The sequence below is a fragment of the Amblyraja radiata genome, chromosome 12 (genome assembly GCF_010909765.2).
Source record: "Amblyraja radiata isolate CabotCenter1 chromosome 12, sAmbRad1.1.pri, whole genome shotgun sequence".
In the NCBI taxonomy this organism is placed as follows: Eukaryota; Metazoa; Chordata; class Chondrichthyes; order Rajiformes; family Rajidae; genus Amblyraja; species Amblyraja radiata.
Window position 1 is genome coordinate 21,552,507 of NC_045967.1, and position 21,708 is coordinate 21,574,214.

General features: G+C 37.9%; 1 protein-coding gene across 1 annotated transcript in view; it reads right to left on the bottom strand.

The window, feature by feature from the left end:
- Positions 1-21,708, bottom strand: part of lrch2 (leucine rich repeats and calponin homology domain containing 2) — a 105,847-nt gene that overhangs the window by 41,350 nt on the left and 42,789 nt on the right. Inside the window, exons 3-14 of the mRNA XM_033030357.1 lie at positions 20,938-21,064; positions 18,454-18,559; positions 18,179-18,337; positions 17,932-18,043; positions 15,000-15,087; positions 11,107-11,218; positions 10,218-10,327; positions 7,245-7,309; positions 5,055-5,162; positions 4,318-4,395; positions 1,817-1,879; positions 1,467-1,515 (exon numbers count right to left, since the gene is read on the bottom strand). Of these exons, the coding sequence (XP_032886248.1) occupies positions 1,467-1,515; positions 1,817-1,879; positions 4,318-4,395; positions 5,055-5,162; positions 7,245-7,309; positions 10,218-10,327; positions 11,107-11,218; positions 15,000-15,087; positions 17,932-18,043; positions 18,179-18,337; positions 18,454-18,559; positions 20,938-21,064 (1,177 nt within the window). The remainder of the gene's footprint in view (positions 1-1,466; positions 1,516-1,816; positions 1,880-4,317; positions 4,396-5,054; positions 5,163-7,244; positions 7,310-10,217; positions 10,328-11,106; positions 11,219-14,999; positions 15,088-17,931; positions 18,044-18,178; positions 18,338-18,453; positions 18,560-20,937; positions 21,065-21,708) is intronic.

Sequence of the window (21,708 nt, forward strand, 5' to 3'; positions counted from 1 at the left end):
CCATGTTTCTAAAGCTAGACCTAAAGTAGGGTTATCATCAGTTGGAGCTAGACCCAGAGTTAAGGAAATTAACTACTTTTGTCACACATTGTGGACTATACCGATATAAGAGGTTGTTCTTCGGAGTCAATGCTGCACCAGAGATTTACCAATATGGAATTCAAAAGGTAATTCAGGGGATTCCTGGAACTGCAAACATCTCAGATGATATCATTATTCATGATACCACACGTGAGGAACATGATGGCTCAGGCAGACACTAGTTCAGTTGAAGGCTGCTGGATTGACAGGGAATGCGGACAAATATTTGCTTGGTGTTTTAGAATTGGTGTTTATGAGCCACAAGGTGACCAGTAATGGCATCAATCCAACTGAAGGCAAGATTGTGGCTGGAAAGAACAATATAGCTGACTCGTTATCCAGATTGCTGAAGGTTGCAAGGGTCTACACTGAAAATAGAAGAGTCGGACAAGGATCCAGAACTACAAGATGTTGGAGAGCGGATCCAAAGTGGTGACCGGGAGGAATGTCCACCCAGCTATATGCAGCTATCAGAGATGAGCTATGCACAACTGGAAGGTGTGTGCTGAGAGAAAACAGGATCGTACTGCCAACAAAGCTGAGATCAAGGATGATCAAGTTGGCTCACAAAGGATGTTCAGAATTTGTTAGAACTAAACAAAATCTTCATACAACTGTATGGTGGCCAGGGATGGAAAAAGATGTGGAAGGACATGCAAGGTCATGCAGTGTAGCCGCTTGCAGTGTAGCCGTTGCTGCTTGTTGCTGCTGGCGCCGACGATGGCTGTTTTTAATGTGTTTGTTCGTTTGTGTCGTCTGTGAAAACCCCACAAAGATCACTTTCACGAGAGAGATACTCATTAACATCGGACATACAGTACCTCCAAACATCGTTCCGGATTTCTCTCACTCACTGGATTATTTGGACATACTCGTCAGCGGGGTAGTGGCTGCATTCAAGGTCTTGAGACGGAGGAGGACCCGTGGGAAGCGCTCTGGAGCACTCACCCGACTCCAGCGACGAGGATCACGCACACCACTCCCAAGCATATTCCTAGCAAACGTACGTTCTCTCAATAACAAAGTGGACGAACTGCAACTCCTGCGCCGGACAAACAAGGACTTCTCTCGAGCCGCTGCCCTGTGCTTCACCGAGATCTGGCTGTGTGAGTCGACCCCGGACAGCATGCTGCTCCTGGCTGGCTTCCAACTTCACAGAGCGGACCGCGAAGTGGAGGCAGCGGGGAAATCAAGAGGCGGTGGAATATACTTCTATACCAACCAGAACTGGTGCAGCGACATCATGGCGCTGTCAAATTTCTGTTCTCCCAACCTAGAATCCTTCTTTATAAACTGCAAACCCTTCTTCTCTCCGAGGGAATTTAGACACAAGAATTGTCTAACAAAAAAGGCTTGATAGAAAAATTGCCAATGTTATATCTTACCTGACAGCTGAACAGCAATCGTGGTGATGTAACTTTATCGGTTGATCTACTGGAAGGAAATGTCAAAACTTAAATGTAACAACTCCCATTAATATCAACATACATGCAATATTGATTTTAAATGTAAACTTATTTCCAAAAATAACTTCATTGTTGCAGGTAATTTATTGAAGATCTAATTTAATAAATTAATATGATGACATTTTAACATAATTTTGACTTTTACCTGGTGCAGAGTTTTAGATATGTATTTAAGTATTTGGATTAAGAACAAAGCAGTACTGAAGCCCCAAATGACGACTGTGTCGGGAGGGAAGGCCAGACGTGTGATGCAGAACAAATAAAAATACCTGTTAGATTCCAGTGCTCTTTTCTTCTTGTCCCTTCCACTTATAGACGAGTGTGCTAACAGCCTGCAAAAGGAACGGTGGAGAGCAATAATTCAGCAAGCTCAAAATTATCTTTTCCCTTGTCTCAGCATGAGAAATACTGAGAGGTATCGTTTCATATACATGGACTATTTAAATCTATCGAGAAGCAACTATTTACTATAGTTCAGGGCACTGATTATTCATTTATTATAAACACTGACACCTCTCGTGGGTACAGGTTGCTAACTTCATATACCATATTTCTTTCACCCCCATTGTCAGAGGTGAAACAAATATATTAAAATCAGAATGACACTCTTAAAATTATTTGATCACATTTTTCGAAAGAATTCAGAGCCAACGGTGATGTATTTTCTTTTGTAAATGAGAATAATGACTCACTGAACCATCTCAAGCTTTCTGACCAATTTATACATAGAAGAGGATTCTGAATTTATATTACCATAAACCTATATCATCCACGGTTTGTAATTGATAGTTTGAAAGATAAGTGGCCTAACATTCAATTACAAACACTTCAAAATCAATTCATACTTCTTAAACAACATATATGTTAACGGCAAATATTTCTAAGCCCGTCATCAAATGGTATAGTTTTAAAAAGAAATTTTACAACCAATAATCTTCAAATAACAATTGCTGTTCAAGGTGATCCCATATTCCCTGAGCAAGTTTAAAGAAAATAGAAAGAATCCTAAATTCTAAAGATAATAAATTAAAATACAAGGCAGAAAGATCAGTTACTAAAAGTCAAGAGATAATTTTCCATATAGGATAATGGATTGGCTTGAGCAAAAGACCAAGTAATTAAAAATTAAAGATGAAGAATTTTTGAAAAGTTTTATTTAAACAATTTTCTGGGAAGTTTCATATGCAAAAAACATTCTTTGGATCATTTTAGAATTCTATTATTTTAACTACATATTCTATTTTCAAAGTTATTATCTGAAGAAAAGGAAAAAAAATACCATGGATAAACTCACATAATATGCTCAATTGAAAATGTTTAATGTAGATCTGCAGTGTTAGATGCAAAACAATATTTACGAGTTAGTATATACATAATTGGAGTTACAATTTTTTGAACAGACTACATGTAGCTATTGAGAAGCAAAAACTGCTTTCATTCTGCAGCTGTAACAATAGAAAAATTAGATAATTTGACATTTCTATGGCCAAATAAAAATTTTGAACACAAATTTGAAGATCAATCTATGTATGGATGAGATAGTTTAACAATCAATACTGATGGAAATGAAAGAATACAGAGAATTAAGAAAATCAGCAGTTAGGCACCAAAACAAGTAAAAATTTAGTTAATTACCTAATTAGAACAGGAAAAGTTAAAAAAGGATGTTTTAAGTAGTAGAGGTAGTGGGGTGGTAAGGACAAAGAACATATATGTGATAGGTGCAGACCAAGATTTTTGGAATATGATTGATATTCTCTCTCAGATGGCAACAATGAATGTTTAATAGCACAGGTGATTTATCCGAAGGAATGTAGAGGGTAATAGAACAAAAAGAACAAAATTGGAACTGTACGATGCAGAATATAACAGCTGCTGGAAATCCGATACAAGAAAATGCTGAATTTTTTTTTATTTCCAATTTTGAGCAATTACTGTTTACTGCATATAAATGTTCCAGCGTTTTTGTTTCTCTCTACTGCCTTTTTTGTCTCCCTATACCCTCTTCCTCCCCCCATGCCCCACCCCCCCCCCCCCCCCCCCCCCCTCCCCCACTCTCCCTCTGAGGAGACCTGGGCAAACCTTTACAGATGCTCCATTTGTTTGTGCACTCTCTCCTTCATAACATGCTTATTTTCTCATTCTTCCAATTCTGATGGAAGATAATTGACCGGCAATGTTAATTTTTTATCTTTCTATAGATGTTTCTTGACCTGCTTAGCTCCATTATTTTCTGTTTTTATTTCACATTTTCAGCATAGTTTTTTGTTATTTGGAAGATAAGTGAACAACCCTCAGTCTGTACTAAAGCGGTAGCAAGCAGATATTGATTCAATATAATCCTACAAGGATTGACATTGATTCACAAATCCTAAAAGGGTTTGAAATCTTAGGAACAGACAGCATACAACCAAGGAAGTTGCAAACCTGTGTCGTGGAAATTAGTTAAAAAAATGCACTGCAAATATCTTAAGCAAGCTTTTGGATTACATGGTATGTTAATCCCTATTTAATCTCATTACTTTATCATTATGTATGAACAATTTTTTTTTAAAGGCTAAAATTTAAAAACCAAATATGACAAAATATTAACTTACAAAATCTTTAACAGTATTCCTATACATCGCTTTCAAAAACCACAAAAATGAGCATAGTTTTGTGCTGATGTTACACATGCTAACTGGTGAAGAAATTGTTCAATGCAAGTTTTACAAAGATTCACACATTGGCACAAAATACACTCAAATTTCTGGTTGCTCTGTAAATGTACCTTGATCCTGGTCCTGCTGACCTTCTCCTTTGGATAAAGTTTTCATTGAATGATGCTTTAAAAGTTACTGGCCTCCGTCTGCACTCACACACCATGAGCACCAATCATTCCAATATGAAACAAGGAAGTAAGAAAGGTATTCGGAAATTATATGGAAATTATTAGTGATGACATGTGAAAAATCAAGATTAGGTATTTAGTATTTTTAAACTTGCCATATTTGGCATTACAGAAGTACACAAGACAAAGAATAGCAGGTTTGGAAGTGGGCTGCTTATTAAATAAACTAAAAATAAAAGACAGTGAAAAAGAGTGATAAGTGAAAGCAAATGCCCAAAAAGGCAGAACATAGACGATTGTTCCCAAATTCAGTTCACAATCAGTTTGATTTCTATAGTAAAATCTTCTTGAAATCCATAACATTTATAACCATATCGCTGACCACCTTTACAATTATAATTAGCAAAAAGTCTATTAGATACAAATTTGCTATAAAATCTTTTCAGATAATTCTATTCTGATAATTTGTACTATTACACCATAAATTTTTCAAATTGTGATAAGAATTAAGCAACATAACACTGAAAATCAGCATTGGGACAAGACATTCATAAACATTAAGCAACATAATATCTCCAGAAATTTGCAATATTTATTATTGTTCGCAAACAATTTTGTAATATCAAAAAGGTCGTTATTTCAAATAATCTATTTAGAAGCACATCCATTTATTATACCTGTTTTGTGGTTCCTGTTGCAATAATTGAGCTGCTATTTTGCGCAAATCCATAACTTCCTTCAACTCATCCTCATCTCGAACCATTTGCTGTATAACACTTGAGGGTCTGCAATTTCACAAACAGGTAATATTTTATAAATCCCTCCCGGAGAAAATAAATTAACACTACAATTTTCTTCAGGGAAAAAAATATCCTGAACTCGATAATAATGCTTAACTTCTTGCTCCTAAACAAATAATTTAATGTGCGTTAATTGACCACTTTACTTACTACCTATTTTGATTTGTGTTAAGAAAATGTAGGTGGGTCTTGCATTGGACTCAAAAAAATAATAAGATTCAGAAAGTGGTGATAACTTTACTTCAGTGCAACTTCAGAGTGCATAGATAATGGAGTGAAGCAGGATATTGCTCAGAATATTAAGTACAGTTTATTATAGTCATGTATATCAAAATCCAGCGAAAAATCCAGTGAAATCATACCGAAATCCAGTACAATCAAGCCATTTGTAAGTAGAAAAGGTGATGCAAAGAGAAAAATAATCAAATGCAGAATACAGTGTTGCATCTACAGAAACAACATTGCAGGACCTCCACAGTGAATGGCTGGACCCTGTGGAATGCTGTAGAACAGAGGGATCTAGGAAAGAAGGGTCTCGACCCGAAACATCACCTATTCCTACTCTCCAGGGATGTTGCCTAGCCCACTGAGTTACTCCAGCATTTTGTGTCTATCTTCGATCTCGGAATAAAGGTACATAGTTTCTTGGAAGTGACATGACAAATAGATAGGGTGGTCAAGAAGGTCTTTTGGTACATTGGCCATCATCAGTAAGGGTATTGAGTACAGAAGTTGGGATGTTCTGTTACAGTTGTACAACCCGTTGCTGAAGCTGTATTTGGAGTATCATGTTGAGTTTTGGCCACCCTGCTATAGGGAGGATGCTGTTAATCTGGAAAGAGTGTAGACAAGATTTACGAGGGTGTTGCCAGGACTCAACAGCGTGCGCTACGGAGAGAGATTGAGTAGGGGGGGGACTTTATTCCTGCAGCTGCTGGGATCTTGAGGAAAATTAATCTGAAGAAGGGTCCCAACCCCAAACATTGCCTGTTCATTCCCTTCACAGATGCTGCATGACCTGCTGAGTTACTCCAGCATTTTGTTTTGTTCTGCACTCAATTCCTTGTCTGATAAAGGCGAACATGCCAAAAGTACTTTTCACAACCGTAACTATATGTTACACCACTTTCAGTGAAGATCCTGCCCTTGATTGACACTAAAGTATGTGATAACATAGACAATGTAGAATGTTATCAGAAATTACAGCAGGGCCAAGGCATGTGGGTCGAGGAACAGCTAATGGAGTTTAATGCAGAAAAGTGCAAGATCTTGCATTTTGGAAAGTCAAACCAGGGCAGGACCTTCACAGTGAATGGTGAGGGTCCAGGACATGTGGTAGTCCAGACATGGTGTCACAGGTGAATAGAACATAAAGGCAGCTGTGGTACATTGGTCTTCATCATTCTGGGTACAGAGCATAGACGTTATGCTACAGTTGTACAAGACGTTAATATGATGTAATTTGAGGTATGATGTTCTGTTTTGATCATCCTGCTATAGGAAGAATGTAATTAAGCTACTAAAAGAGTGCAGAGAACATTTAGGAGTATATTGCCAGGACTCGAGCTAGAAGGAAAGGTTGGGCAGGCGAGGACTTTATTCTTTGGAGTGCAGGAGGCTAACAGATGATCTTATAGAGGTGTATAAAATCATGGGAATAGATTGGGTGAATGGACAGCATCTTTTACCCAGAGTAGGTGTATATTCCTTATTTTTTACTATATTTTTACATTTGCTTAATCTGCAAATTTAAAAAATACACTGCAAATTATCAAGTGGAAATGATAAATTCAAATTTTCAAATCGCTTATCAGAATTTCAATTTTGCCAACATGCCTAACAGGTAATTTATCAAACATATTTTGGAAAGACACATTCATGAATTAAGCAACATCCAGCTGCCCTCTAATGCACTGGAATATAATTTGTTGCAAGATCTATTTCAGAGGAATTAACTGGGATATTAGAATTTGCTCTAATTTTAAAAAACACAATACAGTGCTTTTAAGATCAGTGGCCCTCTATAGTTTCCTTTGCAGATCCATGTAAGCAACTACACATTCATACCTTGACTCATCTTCCCAGTTATTTTCTTCCATAAACTGTGATCTTTCAGATAGCTTTCCTCGATCCTGAGATAAAAATTGATTATTGAAATGTCATCAATTTTGAACCAAGATAAATTATAAATAAAAGTATCAAGCACAAATTTCTCCCAATTATCACCAGATTCCTCCCCCCCAAAAAAAATCAAGCTATTATATGACCAGACCATCATCATGAAAATTACTTTTATATAATTCTGGTTGCAAATTTGCCAGTTCAATTGTCCAATTGTATTTTGAGAAATGATTTCCACCCAATGGTAAACAAAGTATTCAGCCATATCTTTCCAATAATCAAATTTCCTTTGCCACCAAATCTCCCATTGATCAACATTTCTTTGAAATAAGATTGGAGGTGACGTAAGAGAAAATGTGTGCCAGAATTCAACAAGAGCTCTAGCTCCTGTTCACTATCTTGTGATCTGTCAATGATGGGCAATACAATTGAAAATCTGCGTTAGGTTGCAATACCCTTACTTCATATTATTTTAAGGAAAATAACGAATATTTTTCAATAAAATAAAAGAAAATCATGTCTGACAAACTTAAACAGTCTTTGAAGTTCATTGACAAATAAAATGCAGTCAAAGACTTGATATTATTTTTGGAATATCGGAAGGTAACCCTGAACTAAACGTGTTTCAGAAGAATTTACTCAATTATGGGCTAATAATGGGAAAAAAGCTTATACTTAAATTCTGGAAAAATGCACCCACACCAACAATAAAAATGTGGATATCAGATATGTTTGAAAATTAATTTTAAAAATAAATAAATAAATAAATGGTACCAGGATCTGGCAACAAAACAACAACAAAACAGACTTGGTTGGGAGTTCCCTTTCTGCGGAGTTTAATGTTATGTTTCTCCTTTCTTTTTCCTTCTTTTCTAGGGTCTACTTTCTTTCTTTACTTCCTTCTCTAACTTCTTTTCTAAGGGGCTTTCTTTTCTCAACACTCTCTTGCACCTTCACGACTCTTGCGCACTTTCCTTACTTTCTTTACTTCTATCTTTTCTTAAAGCTAAAAAATGAAGCGGTACAAAAAAATGTATTAAGACATATGTGTTGTGTATTATTGTAACTTACCGTACTTCTAATAAAAATTAAAAAAAAAGACTTGATAAGAGTGCTGCATAGAAACTCTTGATAAAATTAAGGCATTGTTTTATAGAAAATAGATTAAATAATTTAAAGAACAGAAAATATATATCAATAATGGATCATTTTCAGATGAGAGATGCATCTTGTGTCATGCTCCAATAGTAGCCAAGGGTTCGTAAGATTTTAATTTTTACGGTAAAGGACACGTGGCATGTGAAAATTGAGGGAAAAATAGTTATGAAATTATGAAAAAAGGCTGCAGATTTTGATAGAATGAATGAGGAAATGAGGTTTGGGGAAATAAAATAAATGAGCCATAGGGTAAGGTCGAGCTGCACAAAACTAAATCTTAACCAATTAGAGGGAAAGTTTGTCAAACTAAAAAGTGAAACAAACATCGCATTCTAGATTTAAAAATTGGAATAAAGGGTACAACAGCAAAGAGTTATGGCTGAATTTACATTTCTGTGCAAGGGCACAATTAAAATAACACCTCAAACATTTGCCTGCACTGATTTTGGTGGCTACATTTTCCTAATCGCAATGTTTCTTCCGTTATAGTCCTGTGTATTGCCTTCCATCGAAAACCAATTTCCTGCACATCAGTGTAGCCTAGTGCCACATAGGGATCATCTTGGCAAGAGAACCCATAGCAGTTTGGATGGATTTGAAGTCAGTGAAGCCCTTTTCTCATGTACACCAGCTATCAAGGCTAGCATTTACTTTTTTGGAATACGTTCAGTTTAGAGATCAGACTGGTGAGTTAAAATAAATAAAAACAAAAATGAAATAAACTGATAAAATAAAATAATGGAAAATATTTCTACTAATATCAATAACTTGTGAACAATATAAAATTTCTTCAAAGGAACAACCTAAAAAGGCTACAAATATTGAAAACAGAGTTATTAAACAGGACAATTTATTTGTAACTGAAATAGAATGCTCCTCTGCCCGTAAAAAGTAAACATGTATTTCATAACACTATAGAAGGTACGTTTAGTATAGAGGCAGGTTCAAAAATAAGAAATGGGAAATCATGAAAATATTTGAAAACTAAAATTCAAGTTTCCAGTTTTGATAAGTCATGGACCAAAGTAATTCCAGCTGTTTATTTTTATTTTTCATTTGCTTTATTACTTTTTTCCAATTTTGAAAGACTAAATTTTACTTTTGTTGGGTATCGATATTCTTCCAATGGCAGAGGTCCTTGGTTGTGCTATTACTGAGATTGTTGTATGCAATAATCTGCAGCTCCAATTTTAGTTAGTTTAATATTCATATAACTACATACACTGGATTGGGATACTATGCTGACATTATTAAACATCCAGGATTGGGGTATTATGCGGACATTATTAAACAGAAGGAGATTATTCAGCCCATCAGGTGCATGCTGACTCTCTGTAATGTGATAGGATCAGTCCTATGCTCCATTTCTGTGCCTGTTCTTCCATCCACTCTCCTTGTGATTCTTTTGCCACTTACTACACCTCAGCATAATTTACAGTTGCTAATCAACTTGCCAAAACGGTTAACATACTCTAAATTATTCTGAAATGTAGTAAGTGGCAAAAGGATCATACATATGGGATGTAGCAGGAAACTAGAGCATCCATCCAAGACTTGTACAGGTCCCTACAGCTGTGAGACAGCAGCATAGCATCGGTGTGTAATCCAATATTATGGATAAAGAGGATAAATATTACATTTAATTTAATTTAATAAACAAAGTGATAAAATATCATGCATTCAAAGATAATAAGCACTGTTGATGTCACAGAGATGCATGTTTTTATCAGTTACCCTTATATGAATAGGTAATCATCGTACTTTTGTACAGGTCACAAATGGAACTCTTGGATGAACATCTGCTTCAGATGACGGTGTTTTCTCCTCTTCAGTGTTCTCAATAAAGTCAAAATGCTCCTGATCCAGTGAGCCTAAAATACAGAAAAGAATAGGAAATGCAGAAGGGAAAAAAAAAAATCACTTGAAACTGGTGCAAAGTTTCAAATTATTTAAGAAAATCCTGCAAACCATCATTTTTCGAATTAACGCACCAAATTCCATCAATAGTGCTTTTCACCAAGCAAAACGTTCACCCTATTTTATAGAAAAAAATGTGATATTTTGCGGTCTTGAGAATTTGTTTAACAATGTGCATTTACACAGAAATTTGAGTGATACAGGATAGAGACAAATACAAAGATAGGAAGTGGAGAGGCCATATATTTGAAAACAAAGATTATTGTTCCCAGTTTTGAAAATAGGACATGAACCAGAATTGCCAATTCTGGTTTTAACTCTCTCCACTGATGCTGCTTGCTTTGCTGAATAGTTCCACTCTTTTCTGCTTTAATTTAATACTATCATTCCACAAGCAGCCAATCTACATGGACTAGGAGCATTTTGATTTCAATCTCTTTCAACCACTTTACACTGAGCACATTACCAAGGAAAATAATTAGCATTTATGATCACCCAGCAGCTCCGACTAATAGTGTCTTTGGAATCCACAGACTTCAAGTGTTGCCACTATACCAACAACCTAACAATTTGCTAAAGTAGTCAACAACTAAAAATTTACCCAGCTCCCATTTTAATGCTAATTCACCAAAAAGTCAGCACTTTCAAGAAAAGAGGTGGGGAACAAAATGGCGATAAATAAGTACAAATACATAAAATTCAACTAAGTAAAACACATCTGCAACGTACTTACTCTTATGGGAGTTTACTTTATTTCCAGTCAAATGATTGTCCGATTTCAGAGGAATATCCTTGGCTATTTCGGATAATTGTGAATGTAGGCTAACTGTATCATCATCTGAGGGCTAAACAAATAAACACAAAATCAGTTTCCAAATAGAATCTAGCTACCTGGCCCTCGTCTAACTGCTGAAACATTCCAGATTCGGAACATTAGTCATGAATACATTTTACTATTTACCATAGTTTATTTTTTCCTTCAATCAAATTAAGTTTAACTTTCGATATTCCAGGGAATAAAATGCTGGCTAGTGCAAACTCAGAATTTACTACTCGAACCCAGGTACATTCTCAAACTTAAATTGCATTCCCTAGTCCAACAAATCCTTTCTTATCCACTATATCCACAATTGTTCTCAGTACTTGAGGCACATTAAAACAATGCTTTAAATAACTGTAGCACAACTTCTGCCCTCTTGTATTTGGGCCCTACATGAACTACAGGCAATTTATTATCCTTTTCCATTACATATTTATTAGTGGCAGTTTTACGATACACATGGATCTCTACTATCTCAGGTTTTTTAGCATTCAGGTACTAATCTTTATTAGGTCTTAACAATATGATCTTGCATTTTCTGACATGCGCAAGTCCATTTGCCAGCATTTTTTTTTCTGTTGTTCTATTAAGACTGCAATTTAACGTTTCAAATGTAAATTTTTATGTTATCACTAAACTTGAATACACCAATGTTGCTTACAAGAACAGTTATAGACATCACACAGATTCTTGTAGATCACCAGTAGTCAGAAACAACCATTATTCCATCAGACTCCTACCATTAAGCCAATTTCCTAAAACAATAATTTGCCTTCTTTTCCTGGGATTTTAATTTTCATTGAGGAACCTCACAATTGATTGGTGCTAAATTTGGTGGCTAAGTTGAAGCACAAAAATGTGGGAGAAAATGTGTTAAGAAATCTCTGCAAATAAAACACAGCTGAATGCTTGTTAGTTCGCTTGAGAGAAAATAAATTGTAAAAGCAGAATTACCTGGAGTCTACTGCCACTTGCTGGTCATTTTTGTCAAATGAAGCACAAAATCCAAGAAAACAAAAACCAAACAGCCAGGCAACTCAAAACCTAAGCCTTCTCAAATAACCCTTTTCAATTTGCATGATTCTCCATCAAGCTCGATGAGTTTTAATTTCACATATCTAGAGAATGCAAGGGTTACTTGAAAATTAGAGAAATCTATGTTCATACCACTGGGTTGTAAATATGAGTTGCTGTTCCACCAATTTGCATGTGACCTCACTCTAACAGTGGAGGAGGCCCAGGATGGAGTTTAAATGTTTGGCAACCGGGAGATAGCGTAGACAAATGCGAACCTAGCATAAGTGGTCGGCGAAATGATCGCCCGGTCTGCGCTCGGCCTCACTGATATATACGAGCCCACAGCGAGAACAGTGGGGGACAGTAGATGAGATTGGAGGAGGTAAACCTCTGCCTTAACAGCTGATGGAGTGTCATGGAGTATCGCACGCGTCATGCAAACCGTCTTAGATGACCCCCTAAACTGTAATTTGGCTAAATAAAAAGCTGCCTAGGTTGCCCGGCTGGCCACAGGGAAAAAAAGTTAAGTGAGAGCCCTGAAGTAATTGAGGCATTATGTTTAAGAGACATTTGGACAGGTTTAGAAGATTATGGGTCAAACTGGGCAGGTAGGCTAGTGTAGATGAGGCATATTGATGAGGATGGGCTATTTGGGCCAAAGAGCCCGTTTTGATGCTGTATAACACCTCATCCAAAGAAAATGGTGGGTGCAATGTGCAGATGTTTAAGACAAATCAGAAACATTCTTCCTTAAATGCGAAATAAAATTATCTATTTCGGTTTCTTACCAAGATCCCACAGAAGTTAGCCTTCTGCTGATTCGTATAATGAAAAAGGATGGGTGACGTTTCAGGTTCGAACCCCTCTTCAGATACAGCACTTACTATCCAGAAGTAACCCCTTTCAACCAATCAGTTCCAGTACAGTTTCATCACTGGCATCTACCCAACAAAGCAGGACAAATCCAGTACCACTAATAATCAATTATCCAAATAATCTCATCCATCAGCAAATTGGCGCAGGGATGGCATCGTGATAGAGTTACTGCTTTACAGCACCAGGGATCAACTTGGTTTTGATCATGACTAAAGGTGCTGTATGTACGGAGTTTGTATAGTCTCCCTCTGACCGCGTGGGTTTTCTCTGGGTGCTCCGGTTTCCTCCCATACTCCAAAGATGTGCAGGTTTGCAGTTTAATTGTCTTCTGTAAATTATCCCGAGTGTCGGATAGCACTCGTGCACGGGTGATCACTGGTCGGCACAGACACAGTTGGCCAAATGGCCTGTTTTTAAGCTGCACCTCTAAAATATAAATCAAAAGCAAAGCCCTAAAGTGTCACTGACAATGTTATGAAGCAAAACTTGCACACTAAAAACCTGATCAAATTGATATTCATCAGGAATACTTAGTCTCAAGATCGCCTTGTTTCTTTGGGGCAAATACTTGCATACCATGGAGGAGAGCAGGGAATGACCTCGAGGTCAAGGCAACATCTGACGGTGTGCGCCATCAATGGAGTCATGTTTAAACACTCCAATGGATGAAGTGGCCGCTCACATAAAGGAAGAAGTTTTATCTATTTGAGTTCAGTCAGTCAAGCCATAGAGAAGCAGCTCTTCAAAGCAATGTCCCACACCCAAGCACCTGCAAGAGGTTAATTAATGGCCTTCCATCCAATGAGGAATCGGGAGTGGGGATGTATGCTGATGACTACACAATGTTCAATTCTATTTGACACTCCTCAGTAAATGAAGCAGCAAGATCTAGATAACGATAAACGGCAAGCAGCATTCGACCTACAAGTACCAAGCACTAACCATTTCCAAGGAGAGAAGATGGCACAGTAGATGATGTCATTGCGTTGCCTTCTCAGCTTTAGTTCAATTTCACCAGAGCCATGAGAAGTGTTCACAACCTCCATTTGTTGACATAGGTTGTCCCTGGATGGTCTGGTTTCCTCCCATATCCCCCAATCAGCTCCTGTAAATTAGCTCTTGCATGGTGTGTGTAAAAGACTCAGTCTCGATGGGCGGTGAATAAATAGTTTACGAGAGACTAAATTGGAGAATGTGATGATGGGCTTGCTCCGAGAATCCGCATAGTCTTGAGGCATCAATTGGCCACCTCCTATATAGTTTAAAAAAAAGAATCACCTGCCCATAATATTCAAATACATTAACATCACTGAGTTCCCTACAATTCTGGTAACCAAACAGAAATTGCAAGTCACTCATCTTCTGACATCCCAATGTCTTCTCACCAACACTAAGGTAAAAGGCAGGAGCGTGTTTACAAAACTCTTCAGCTTCCTGGATGAATTAAGCTCCAACACACAAGCAATTCAGTCCCATCCAGCCTATTTGATTGATACCTCCAAACCATAACCCTTCATACCCTGCACCACTGCTAGGCAACTCCAATAGCACCCATAATCTCCAGCACCTTGGAGGATGAGGGCAGAAAGGAAAGACATTGGAATACCACTACCTCCAAGCTGCAAAGAAATACAAACGCAGGAATTCCTTATGTTGCCGAACCCAATAACACTGTAAGAGTGCGTTCATCCAAAGGACCACAACAGTTCAAGGGGGTAACTCACCATGAACTAGGGATTTTCAGTTAATTTGGAGTCTAAAGTAGAGTGCAAAAATTTGCAGCCACGTGTAAAGCATATTTTCTGCATAGACATAATGAACTAAAACTAGAGCTAATCAAATGATAATTAGTGCTTTCATAACGTTGTTGACAGTTTACATCTATTACTGCAAAATAAATTAATGCAACTTACTTCAGTTGTAGACAATCGTTTATCACCATTGTCACTACCAATGCCCGAATCAGGACCATGGTTTTTAACTGGATAAAAATCTTCCATGCTGGAAAGTAAATTAAAGATTATTTAACAGAATTAAGTGAAAAGGGAAAATCATCCTTTTACTTAATTTAAAACTTTTTTCATATAATCTAAACTTAATAATTACACTATCTTTGTAATTAATTGAATACATCCATAGTGTGAACCTTTTTCCAAATGTTGGTAAATTCCACACCAGTCAACAGTTCTGAGCATGAAGTGAGTTACTTGAATTTATTGCTGCAGATTTTGGGGCAAACGGGCAGTTATCCAAATAGTGGCAATAGTTGTGAGATTTCCACAAAAATGTGCAAGGTCAAATGTTGTTAGCAACTGCGGTTCCACTGCTCTTCAGCCCTTCTTCCCTAGGCTCAGCCAACCTTATGGGTTTCCCACCAGAACCAGCTTGAACCACATAATTTTCTCTGTTGATTTTGAAAGGAACAAAATAAAAACAAGCTTATTTTTTTGAAAGCCATGTTTAGAAATATGTTAAATGTTTAAATGTTAATATTTTTATTTATTTTTTATTTTTTATCTTCTCTGTACTCTTTGATTACTCACTGCGGAACTGAGAATCTGCACGGAGAGGGAAGTCTGGTGAGCCCTTGAAAATCGGTAATCGGAGAGGAGGATGGAGGGAGCAAGCAACAGCAGCAGACATTCTCTCGTAACTTTCCGACCAGAGATGTTAAGACTCACCGGCCTATAGTTCAAAGGCTTTTCATTGCAGCCCTTCTTAAATAAAGGCACAACATTTGCAACCCTCCCGGCACCTCACCTGTGTTTAATTATAGCTCTTAAATCTCAGCCAGGGAAGCTGCAATTTCTTCTCTAGCTTCCCATATTGTCCTCAGTTATATCTGATCATGCCTAAGAGATTTGTCTACCTTCATATGCATTAGGTTGTTCAGCACCTCCTCGCCTGTACTCAAGTTCCCCAAGATCCCCAATCTTCACGTCTTTCTCCACGGTATAAAACAAATGAGAAATACTCTTGAGGACCTTGCCTATTTCCTGCAGCTCCACAGATATGACCGAGTTTCTGAGTGGCCTCTATTCTCTCTCTGGTTACCTTTTTACCCCCTCAGGGATGTAATGCTGAGGCTCTCCAAGGTGCTGGTAAGGCTGCATTTGGAATATTGTGAGCAATTTTGGGCACCATATCTAAGGAAGCAGAGAAGTGCGAGGTGTTGCATTTGCGATGTCGAACAAGGACAGTACCTACACAGTAAATGGTAGGCCTCTGGGTAGTGTTGTAGAGCAGAGGGATCTAGGAGTGCAGACTCACGGTTCCTTGAAGGTCGAGTCACAGGTAGATAAGGTGGTCAAAAAGACTTTTGACATGGCCTTCATCAGTCAGACTATCGAGTACAGACGTTGGGAGGTCATGTTGCAGTTGTATAAGACGTTGGTGAGACCGCATTTAGAATATTGTGTTCAGTTCTGGGCACCATGTTATAGGAACGATATTGTCAAGCTTGAAAGCATTCAGAAAAGATTTACGAAGATGTTGCTAGGACTAGGTGTGAGCTATAGGGAGAGTAGGCTGGGTCTCTCTTCCTTGGAGTGCAGGAGGATGAGGGGGCATCTTATAGAGGTGTACAAAATCATTAGGGGAATAGATCAGGTAGATGCAGAGAGTCTTTTGCCCAGAGTAGGGGAATCAAGGACCAGAGGACATAGGTTCAAGGTGAAGGGGAAAAGATTTAATAGGAATCGGAGGGGTTAACATTTTCACACAAAGGGTGGTAGGTGCATGGAACAAGCTGCCAGAGGAGGTAGTTGAGACTGGGACTATCCCATCGTTTAAGAAACAGTTAGACAGGTACATGGATAGGACAGGTTTGGAGGGATTTGGACCAAGTGCAGGCAAGTGGGACTACTGTAGCTGGGACAATGTTGGCCAGTGTGGGTTAGATGGGCCGAAGGGCCTGTTTCCACACTGTATCACTCTATGAATCTATCACTACCCTGGAGGTCCAGAATTTTAGCCTTTTACACAACTTCCTAAACAAAATTTGCAGCACCTCATTCCTTTTCCTACCGATGATGTCCTTCATTTAGGAAAGGTACATTAATACAGTGAGTTTTCAAAACTTAATTAAACATTATCAACTCAAAATGCATAGAGCATATTACAGAGATTTCCTAGTGTGGGATGTAGTTGAAGACAGCATTTGGAATTGTACAATGCTGTTGTTAAGAGTTGGTAGTTATAATTCTTTCAAGAGTGAAGTTGCCAATGAAATCGGTGATCAGAAATGTAGTCAGAATATTGATGTATACAACACAGCCTATTTAGTTAATGCATTTAGCAGAAACCCAAATGCAGGATTTCAGTGCTACTTTTCTGGTGATTTGAACCTGTCCACATGCTTAGCTGGCTTATTTTGTTGGCATGTGTAATGCAATAGTATTATGCAACAGTTCTTGTAGAAGGTAACTGAGACTGGACTGGATGAATCAGTGATGTTTTTATTGCACCACACCATTTTTAATGTCATTATGCATTTTTTATGGTCTTTAATTGCTGAATGATAGCTGAATCATCTTCATCTACACTAGATTTCCAATGTTTTGGCTGTTCAACTGTTTTTTTTTAAGCCATAAAATAATTTCTCTTCTCCATAGTCCTTCAAAAATGGACTTGGTAGAAATTTAAAACAATCCTGAACATGAATTGGGGAAATTGTTATCTTGTTATTCCTTAGAGCTAACAACTATTGCTCATTTGCTTGAGGACTCTTTGCTTTTTCACACATAGGCAAAATTAGTAGAAAATGTCAAGTCAATTTTAAAAGTCAGTTTCACAACAATTTGTTTCCATACAACAAACCCACTTTATATCAAATACAAAACTAACCTATCTGTAAGGGCTTGAGGATGTGATCTCTTATCCAAAGAAGGAAGATCCAAAGAATCTGGCTTCTTGTCTATGCGACATGATTGGATATTCAGGAACTTGAATATATGTACTTACCTTTGATACAAATCTGCAGAAAATTAAGTTTATTTTTAAGGGAACTCAATGCATTATGTTAACTAATGAATTATATTTAAATGTCATACAATGAAAAAGTTTGTTCCAAAACAAACTGATATTACACAACTCTGAACATATCTTATACAAACCTGAGCTGGAGGAGATTGCATTGGGTTGTTATCTAATATCATAACCTGAAGACATTTGAGCTTTCTAAAACTGATGGGTATTTTGGTCACTTTATTGCAGGAAAAGTCTAATTTTACAAGAGGAAGCTCTGCTAATTCTGAAAAAAAAAAAAAAAGAATTATATCAATATGCAGATTAATAAATGTTTCAAAATCATCAAAAGACACATTTGTCCTCTTAAGGAAAGTAAAATGCTCAGATATTTGTTTTAACCTTCAGGTAATACATGCAGATGATTTCTCCTAATATTCAATTCTCTGAGTGACTGAAGCTTTTCCATCTGGTGAGGAAGGATTTGAATCTCATTGCAGCTAACATCCTGTGAACAAAATAGAGCATATTAAATTTAAACCAAGTGTATTCATTGTTGGCTTTACACTTTCCAATCTATTCTTTACTAAGCATCCACAGCCAAAACATGACTTGCATTTTTGAAGTTGGGAATCTCTTGGAAAATGCTCGACGTACTTTGCAAAGTCAGGCAGTGTTTGTAGGGAATGTTAATATTTGTGGGCAATGACCTTCCATGAAATTGATTGGAGATAATTTGTGTATTCTGTTTATCCTTACATAGATGATTTGAAACATTTTCTGTTCAGATTTTCAGCATCAATATTTTCTTTTTGTATTAAGAACTTATTCACCCCATTCACACATTCAATATTTAAATATAAAGAACCCAGAAAATATGTGTCCCACCCCCAGAATAATCGGAAACATGTCCCAGTGTCAAATCATCAAGCAATGCATGAAACGCAGAGAGAAAACTGAAATCACAGAATGGTTTCAAAATAGAGTTTTTCATCATAACTGAAGCACAGGTATCAGATAGGGTCTTCATATAATGATGGGCATTATTTGCTCCATTTAGAGGGAGAGGAGGGGGGGAGAGGAGAGGAGGGGGGGGGGAGGAGGAGGGGGAGAGGAGGAGGGGGAGAGGAGGAGGGGGAGAGGAGGAGGGGGAGAGGAGGAGGGGGGAGAGCAGGAGGGGGGAGAGAAGGGCCCACAGCGAGCGGGCTGCGGGACCACGGCCAGCGGGACCGATGGCGAGCGGTCTGCCGGGCCCACGGCCAGCGATAAAAGGACTGAGAGTCGAGGGGGGGGGGGTGACGTCACTCGCAGCGCGTGGAAAACAGTGCAGAGCAGGCTGCCCATGGAAACAGTGCGCGCGAGCAGACCCATTGTGACGTCATGAGCTCGTTTATTTTCTAAGTTATTTGAAATCTTTGAACATTTTGATAAATAACTCAAGAAATAAAGCTAGAAATTTTCAGGTAAGCCGATTGACTTCACGGGATAAAACTACAGGAATATGTAAAAATCTTACCGTCAGAGCGTTGTTTTTTACACACACGATCAGACTTTTAATAGTTATAAGATAGATACTTAAGTGCTGAAAAGGCTGGAACATGAAGACATTCGCTGCGTGTATGAACAGGTACCTAAAATCTTGCAATCTGTAATAAGACTAAACTGAATATTGCCCTTGAAGTCGTCAGATATATTCTGGAGGATTAACTTGCATATTATCTTACAAAAGCACACGACAAAAGTGCAATTTTACCATTCCAATCAAGTTAGATCTGGTAGAGATAAGGGCATGGAAGTGATTGGAGCGGGTAACCAGAGGCTGCAAATGATGGAATCTAATGGGACCAAATAAGGGAGGAGGGGTGAGCAGGTGAGATCTGTGGGAAGGAGACGCAATTTGGAGTGTGGAGGTATTGAGCAGATCGAGTGAGTGTTAAGAAGGTGGGTGAAAGATGGTGCAGTGGGAAAGAAAGCTGTGTGAGGGAGGATTCTAGTGGATAGAGGGATTGAGGAGCAGGTTACCTGTGCAGCCATCAGTGTAGCAAAGTGAGTTGGAAAGTGATACCAGAGGAGCTTCAGAACAAAGAATGTTCCATTTAGGCAACAAAGAGGTAGGTGTAGTTGGGGCCTATGCGAGTAGGGGGGGAACAAACAGCCTGCTGTGGCTATGCTACTACCTTGTATAAAGTGGGAGATGAAAGAGAAATTGTTACGGTGGGAATAAATTCCACCAGATGAAGGAGTGTTTTAGTAGAGGGTAACCGGTTAAATCTATGTTCTAGAAACAGAGAACCCCAAAGCTTGAGGAATGGATGTGCTTAGGGACTGGATGTCCATGGTGATCATGCTGTGAGGACGAAGGAATTGGAAGTTGTTGAAAAGGTGGAGGACATGCAAGATGTCTGAGATATTGATGGGAAGTGACTGGATGGGGGGGGGGGGGGGGGGGGAGGGTATGGAGAGATGAGTTCAGCAGAGCAAGAGCAGGGGGAAAAACAAACAGCCTGCCAGAGCTTTCCTGTTGCGAATGTTGGGTAGGAGATAGAAATGAGCATTACGGGATAAGGTTGGAAGCTAGTTTATATTTTTTTGCTGAAGGGACCAGCGAGCTGAAGTGCTTGCATACCTACCATAGAACAAGGCTCTATTGTATTGTCAGGTGTAACATAGACATGATTACTTGTACAGGCTTCTTTTTGTATTTTAATTCCTCCGATTCTTAAATTAAAATTTTATTTTTTAGTGAGCACACAAACATTAAATTTCTAGTTACCGTCTCCCTGATTAGGTCAAATGTGCTTACACAAAACATTTAAACGCTCAATACATGCAAGAACAACTAATTCACTTGCAGGAATGGATACTAGGAAGCAACCCTAGACTTACCAATTCCATTAGGTCTTTGAGTTTTCCAATTTCCTCAGGTAGAGAAACTAACTTATTGTTACTCACGACTAAAACTTTAAGTGGAAGATTAAACAGGTATTTTGGCAATGTTGATAGAAGATTTCGACTACAAAAGAAACAAGAGTTCAAAGCCAAGCAGTGCCTTAAACCTCAAAAGAAAATAAATCTGGTACAGCTGGTGAATACAGGCACTCCCCAGGTTATACAAGTGCTCAGCTGCTCAGAACTGTCTGTAAACTGTTTTTTCTGCAAGTCAAATGAACAAATTCCTTCAAAACTAATATAAAAACCCATTGCCCCAAATAGTTGAGCCTCAGATATTACTTTGTTTTCTTTCAGTATTGCATCATCCAATTTCTATATTCAACCTTAACATATCCATTAGACTTTATGCAAATTTCCGCATAAATTTATTCGTCTAACAAAGCATATAATCGGAGAATATGCAGAGTTGAATTTCCACAAGTCAGGCCTTCCATAAACTGAGGAGCTCCAGCAATGTTTTAATAAAGTGAATACTCAAAACAACAAAAAACAAATCCACCTGAAAGGCTGCAACAATTTTAACATCAGAATACATTTTTGATGAATTATCCTGCATATAAATATTCTCTAGACTCCTAACAACCATGATTTATACTAGAGTTTGCGAGTAAAATATTTCAGTTCCACAATTAAAGGACTATTCAGTGTATATTGCCTCATTGAAAGATGAAATTCTGGAAAGATTCGACAGATTGATGGCGCCCC